We start from the raw sequence: 7,808 nt of genomic DNA, 5'->3' as shown, positions 1-7,808 counted from the left end.
ATCAAACCAATTGCCACACCTAGTTGTTTTCTCACCAACACTTTGATTTATCTTACCCATAGGAATGGCATCTTGATAATATCATCTTCCAACTTTCTAGCCAAAACCCTTGCTGTCACTCTCTTGTTCTTAATTATAGGCAGACAATCGTGTGTTCCGAGATAAATTTTCACTTTGAAAGAGTTAGCATTCCCATGCTTCGAAGCTAGTATCTCTCACTCACAACTAATTTCAGTACATTTAGCTCTAACTCTAACCTTGTCATTTTTCTATTTAAAGCTTTATTTTTTATAGTGCTATATCAGTGCTATGTATTTAAAGCTTTATTTTTTTATAATTGGTAACAAATTATTTAATTATGCGTGAATTTTGAAATAGGAAGTAGTAATGGAGGAAAGATATTAAAGGTAAACAACATTTTGTGATACATGAGAAGTAATTGCAACCATTTATGATATATAAGAAGTCATAACAACTTTCGTATTCAATTTTTTAATATCTTTTTGTCTAAAGTCTAAATCTTAAAGATTAAAATTATAAAAAATAGTTTATAATGTTTAAAATAACTAAAAAATAAATTTTTATTAATTGTACGCATATCGAGCAAAAAGTGTTCAATACTTTATCAAAATGATAAAATCTATTGATTGTTACAATATACAAATTTCCATTTTTATTTTTCTTTTCACTCAATTTCCCTCTCCTTGCCAAATATAAGGAAGTTGGAAAAACAAGAAAAGAATCACTAAAGAAAAATATGACTTTGATATTTACAAAAACATTCCGTATTCCTTTTTTATATATATTTTCATGTTTCTTCTTATCAACAGAGATAAGTAATGCTGCCTTGATCTGACGAGGAATATTCTTCTGCCTCCCTTTAAAAGAAGATTTGGAATAGAATATCCTAATTTGGTTGCAACAACTTTTCAAGAAGTAAAAATCAAATAGGAAAAGTAAGTAGCAAAAACAACATCCAAAACCAAGCCTATAAAAATGAAAAGCTCTGTAAGCATATCCAGTGTCACTGGACTATTATATGCCATCAATGCTATTCACCAACTAAAACAAGTTCATACGCCATGGCAAAACTTCACAAATAATCCCCAAAAAACTCTCATTCTTAAAAAAAAAAATTAAGAAGCAACCACTAAAAGCCTTCAATGGTTAACTTTCATGTTATTTTCAAGAAAACAAAAGTGAATATTTGACTTCAGAAGAGACCGTTAAAACCAGCAAGGACAATATGGGCAAACAATCAAACACCAAAAAAAATTGGGTATTTATGCTAACAAAATAAAAATTGTAACTATGGGTATCTAAAATTTATGAGAATTAAATTGTTACAGTTCATTGAGACCGAAAAAATCAGACACCTTAAATGGATATGGATTACAAGTTTAAAAAGAATATATATATATATATATAAAGAAAAAGTCTACGAGAATAAAAAATGAGAGGCCTAACCATGGAAGCTTGTGAGAAGAACGATGCATAGAGACTGGGATATGGGAAAAGGACGAGACGTAATTTCACATTTAATTCATCTTTTTATTTATTTATTTTGTTTCCGCTGGGAAATGAAGTGAAAACTGTTGCAAGGTTAAGTTTAAGAAAAGGGTTTTAGGGGGAAGGGTTTTAGACAAGGAAGAATCGGGGCCTGTTTGGCAACATGATTAGGCTGACACAAGTCGATTATGGACAATATAATAATTTATTGTTTGGGCCCAATGAAAAGGGGAAGCAGGAACAGTAGTGACGAAGCCCATCAAATGCTAAGCCCAAGGAACAAATAAGGAAGAGTAGAGAATGAAATTTGAAGTTTAAACTTATTTATTAAAGTTTGCACCTTAAAGACATCAAGGAATTGGAAATCAATTTTAATATAAAGTATGCTAAATCAAAATCTTATTTTCTCAAGTTATAAATATTTTCACTTTTTTTTTGAAAATGGATAATTTTCTTGGCAATAAAATTTTTATACAGCAAAATAACTCAAATTTTATCTAATTATTTTTATATCTCTTTGTTGAATCTTTTCTCCTTTCTTCTCCCTTTCAAGTCAAACTTCCTCTTGTTTATAAAAAATAAAAGAAAAGAAAATTAGGATTAATGCCATAAATGGTCTCTTTGCTCTAATTTTATATTCAGGTTAATCCCTAAACTATATTATTAATAGAAAAATATCCTTCTACTCATAATTGACAACTCATCAAATTGATTCTTGGGTTAACTCTTTTGACGATACAAGAATTTTTTTTGTTAGATTTCAATAAAAAATGAAAAAGATTGAGACAATATTTCTCATCAAAGTGACACATTTCAAAAATAATTTTGAAATAGTTGGTTTTCCTTTTACTTTGCTATTTTGTTAATAATATGAAATAAATTCATTGGTATGAGGAATGCAATGAAGCATCGCCACTGGTTAGGTTTAAATTTAATTCAATAGCCATATAGGTTCCACCGCCATCATTAATTATTGTTAGATATGGCAAAAAATAAGAAAGAGAAAACCAAACTACTTTAGCTTCACCTAGAGCAAAAAATAGAGTTACAAAGTGTTCTCTCTCTAAAGCTCCCAAAGCACTACTCATAATTCTAAAGCTTAAAGATCCATTTTTATAATATAAACTCCACAATAGAATAGATTAGGACTTGATGTGGAATAAGAAGTTTAAAACTATACAACTACTCAATATTGTACACAAACAAGAATCCTAGTTAAATAAGTTATAGAATTCTAGTCAACTTAAAACTCGACAAATCTCCGCCTTTGACTTGAATTCAAACTCCTTAAACCTCTTTCACTAGTCGCACCCAATTGCAACTTCTTAAATCCACCTACTTTTCAACACCTTGAACAACTCTCTAAGCACAAGACTTTTCAAATAATTGACCTTTAAAATTACCACGACTACACACACCGAATTAAGTATGGTCCAACACTTAATTCCACAAAACAATAGTTGTCAAGTCAATACCATTAATTGACTTCGAAAAGGGACCTCAACAACCTTTCTAATTCACCATTGACAAGATTTTTTGTCCTTTCACCATCATCTACACCATGAAAACTTTTCATCACCTCCTTGACAAATGAAATCTCACTTTGGTTGCTATCATATCCCATGCACTATTCCCATCCTTTCAAGGCCTCATATTCTAACTGATACAAACCATTATGCAAATTCTCCCTCACAAGGACCATGTTGCTTGGTGCGACTTTTACCACTCCATTACAAGTAAAATATTCATATCTTTTGGAGTGTAATAGGCTCAATGATATTAAATCCTTATGCATCTTTAGGACATAGGCCACATCAGTGCTTAACCCCATCAAACATTTTGATTTTCACCACTCCAAGACTAATGACCTTCACTATTGACTTATCACCCAAAGTTAAATTCTCAGCCACCCTTTCTCGAAATAAATCAAAATAATCCTTCTGGTAGCATACGTGAGTGGCAAAAGCAGAATCTAAATACCAATCAGAATTTGCATTCATATTTTCAAATATTGTAAGGCCTTCATAATCATCATCGTCAGCAGCAAAAGTGCACTCACCTTTGTTCTCATTACTTTCATCGTTTTTTGTAAAATAATTTTTTTTATGTCCATACCCTTTGCATTAAAAGCACTAAATACTATCAGATCTAGACTTGCCACCCTTAGATCCCATGCCAATTAACTTCCTCTTATAAACCTTAGTAACCAATGTTAAGCCGATAAAATCTCTATCCCTTTCATACTTTTCTTTTAGGTTTCACGAGATATTAACGTTGCTTGTGCTTATTCTAACGTTATTGTATTCATCCGACATATCAGAGATTCCACAAATATCTCACAAGAGTCTGAAAGCGATGGTAAAAACAATAATTGTGTTTCCTTTTCTTCCACCTTGACATCAACCTTCTTCAACTGATCAATGATCTCATCAAATTCATTCATATGCTTCATGAGGTCTCTATTCTCCTCCATCTTTAAGCAATACAACTTTCGCCTAAACTATAACTTGTTCAAAAGACTTTTCGCAAAGTAAATTTTCTCCAACTTTATTCACAACCTTGGAGCAGAACCTTCGTCAATAACATGGTTAAACACATTATCTCCAATGAAAAGTCGAATGGTGCTCACACACCTTTGCTCTAACTCTGCCCATTCAACATCTTTCATGTCATCTAATTACCTTTCGTCCTTTTCTAGTAAGGGATGCATCAAACGTTATTGTACAAGGAGATCTTTTATCCTTTTTTACCGCATGCATGAAATTGGAATTCCCATCAAACTTCATGATTGAAAATTCGTAAAACTAGTAACTTTCAACATCTGTATTGAATCTTGAATTTACAGAACCCAAAACCCTCATACCAATTCGTTGTGAAAATTACCTAAGAAACAACAGAAATAAAACCTAGAGAAATCAAGCAAATAGAAAAAAAAAAGAATTTATATGGTTCAGCCTCTTGCCTACCTCCACAGAGTGAAACCGTTTTTCTATTATTAAAAAATTAAAGTACAATAAATTGATTTCTATGATTCTCTAAACCAACCCAAGATTCCTTTATACACCTTCTCTCAATAACCTCCCAAAATAAGAAATTTAAAATCATACAACTACTCAATATTATACACAAAAAAAAGAATCTAATCAAATAAAATCTAAAATTCTAATCAACTTAAAACTCAACAAAAAGCCATCCTAATTGCTCCTATCCTACTCAAGGGAAAATCAGACCCTTCTCCAAAACGTGTTTCCAAATCCAAATCAAGCTATATTAGTGCCCACTTTGTAATCCAGCACACAGGTTCCATCTAGTCCCCAACTGGCTCTTCTAACCTCACCCATGGTAGCATAACGCATAAAACCATTCCTACCGTTCCTTACACCTGGTTTCACCATTCCCGATTAATTATATCCCCAAAGGTTAGTTAGAACTCACAAATTTTTTTATTTTTATCTTGGTATGGTCCATTCCTACTGTTGGTCGACACTAATTGGATCTTCACTTTCCGAAGCTTGTCCTTGACTAAGGACTTTCTCATATTACTAACATCTTTCATTAAGAAATGCTTAATAGTTTGCATTGCTAATCTTTTTCTTCTTGGACTTGAGAAAAGCTGTTAAAACTCATTTGCATTGCTTTATAACATAAAACTGAAGATCTTTTTCCCTTGCCAGGTATTCTGGGACGATCCGATGACTTTCGGGCTCCGGAGGTTTCTTAGTGATAAAAATGGAGAAGCATTTGATGTAATTGGGAAAAGAAAAGCTATGTGGAATATTCCATTTACACGGTTGTTAATTTTACACCAAAGGGTTAATGTCTAAAGTTCAGGTTTTTGTTCTCCTTTAAATTTCCTTATTTGTTTAAAAAAAACAAACAACATTTATTATATAAACTTTCTTTCATTAATTAAATATACTAACACCATGTAATTCTTACATATACAGAGCCCTTTTGATAAAGAAAATCGGTTCAACCTATCTCTTGTTCATTTCTTTCAACTTGGAATTAATTAATTTAGTAACTGTACTTTTCCACGTATTAGCAAGTTGGTTTTTTTCAAAAAAAAAACAAGAAAAAAATTTTATTCCATCAAAGAAAACATACAAGTAAAAACATAAGTAAAAAGAAGGCAAATCAAGGCACCGAAAAATCTACCATCTGAAAAACTAATTACAAATAAAATAATATTGTAATATTAGGATATTAGATTTAGTAAGACTATTGCTAACTCATTAATAGTACGAAAAATGTACTGGATTTATCATTAGTCTAACTGTAGATCAGTTCGAATATGTACCAGTAATAGTAAGTGCCTTTAATGAGTCTGCTCGAAGTAAAACAGAAGTGAGACATGAAATAATAATATATATAATAAAACTTGCAAAACATTATTAATTAAAGACAAACTTGTATTATTTTTTAAAATATATAAAGATTTCTGAGCTACACAATAAACTTTATTGATGATGACTCAAAACTTACATTACAGAGAAATAAAGATAAAGAGATCGAGAGATCTCTCATGCAAACTAATTAAGTATATAGAGATCGAGTAACTCTACCATTTAACAGTTCTTATTCTTTTTATTTCTCAAGAGGAGAGAACAATTGCATATCATCGATCTCATTTTTCTACTGCTAGTTTTAGTTGTAATTGACGGTACTTTTTAAAGAATCGAACCAAACTTTTCCATAGGGAACTAGCTGTCTTCCAATTGTTATGGTTAGTGACAGGCTCAATAACTTCAAAAGCTTAAAGTAAAATATTTAAACGACATCATTTTATTGAAATTATGGAAAAAATATTTTAATATAAAAGCAACAATTAAAATTTCTAATTCAAATAAATTAACTATCACATAAAATAAAGACAATATAATATAAACTTTAAATTAAAGTAAAAAAAATCTACACAGATTAGAACAATAGTACCTAATTGTTGAATGCTTATTGCAAATCATAAAAGAGGTTGGCAATTTTATGAAGATACTAGCATAACAGACTTTCTGTATATTCTTTTGAGAAAATATGACGTTAAAAGAAAAAAGAGTAAATAACAGAAAAAAATTTAAAAATAGATATTATAAATTCAAAAAAAATAGTTGAGAAGTGATAAAAAATTTAGATTTATTATACATATAATTAAAGAAGTGAGATAATATGTTATTTTATTAATTATTTTTTAATTTTATATATTTTTAATAGGAAAAGAAATAATTACTTCAGAATTAATAAAAATATGAAAGTGATAAAAAATAAATATTTATTAAATATGAGAGAATAGATAAATAATTTCTTAATTTTTATATAATTTTAATATAACTAATTATATTATTATTATAAAAATATGATGTTTTTTCAAATTTGAGGTCTAAAACCCTTACTTAGGTGGCTTTACCCAAAGTCCTGCCTGGTCAAGGTCAAGGTATTCATAACGACTGAAGAATTCTACACCAACAACTTTCTCAATAGCTTCCAATCAGGCAAATAGTACTCCAGCCAAAGGCAATGTCCAGGAACCCTATCGTCTCACCTCCACAGAATTTCCTACCCTTCATTATTCCTTCAAGCATTTCCATGGCAAATCCAAAGATTTGCCTTCGGCTGGACTACTATATGGTTGAGAGCCGTCGAACCTTGAAGTACACCCCAATAATCCCAGAAAAGCTCAAACCTTTGCTTGGCCAGTGGCTTTGTCATGATATTTGCTAATTGTTCTTCTGAGCTGCAGTGTTGAATATGGACCTCTCCATTCTTTTCAACAATATCCAGTAACACAATATTAATTGAAGGCTACAGAACAGTCAATATTTCATTACTTGGAGGAGCAAAGTTTTTATTTTTTTGTTAATTTGAGAAAGGGGATTCGAACCCTAATCTATAAGTAAGGGGAACAGTCAATATTTCATTACTCAGAGGAACAAAGTTTATTAATAAAGAATATGTTATTTTCTACAAAATTTTTAAAAAATTTATTAAGTTTTAAAAATATTCGTTTGAATGATAACATATTGAAATAGACGTTGACAATATTTTTGCATATAATGTACATTTAAATTTTATGAAAGAAATGAGGATCTTGAGTCTACATTTGTTGAAGATTGTAGATATAGAAATAATTTACTAATGTGAAAAGATGTAATCAAGACGGAATTGAATTCACTTGCAAAATGTGAAATTTTTGGACTTGTAGTCCATTCATCAAATATTGTAAAATTAATAAAATATAGATGAATATTATGTGAAAATAAAATAAGATAACATGTATCGGTGTACATCTTCAACTGTAAAAGATA

General features: G+C 30.2%; 1 protein-coding gene across 1 annotated transcript in view; it reads right to left on the bottom strand.

The window, feature by feature from the left end:
- The window catches only part of LOC110415820 (Restriction endonuclease, type II-like superfamily protein), a 9,673-nt gene extending 5,691 nt beyond the window's left edge, over nucleotides 1–3,982 (bottom strand). The window contains exon 1 of the mRNA XM_021427558.2: nucleotides 3,902–3,982. Within this exon, the coding sequence (XP_021283233.2) occupies nucleotides 3,902–3,982 (81 nt within the window). The remainder of the gene's footprint in view (nucleotides 1–3,901) is intronic.
- Between the last annotated feature and the right edge of the window lie 3,826 nt (nucleotides 3,983–7,808).

Source organism: Theobroma umbraticum, unplaced genomic scaffold (assembly GCF_002168275.2).
Source record: "Theobroma umbraticum cultivar Fairchild unplaced genomic scaffold, ASM216827v3 scaffold_147.0, whole genome shotgun sequence".
NCBI lineage: Eukaryota > Viridiplantae > Streptophyta > Magnoliopsida > Malvales > Malvaceae > Theobroma > Theobroma umbraticum.
Note: the sequence above shows the minus strand (reverse complement) of the source record. Positions and strands in the feature narration are given on the sequence as shown.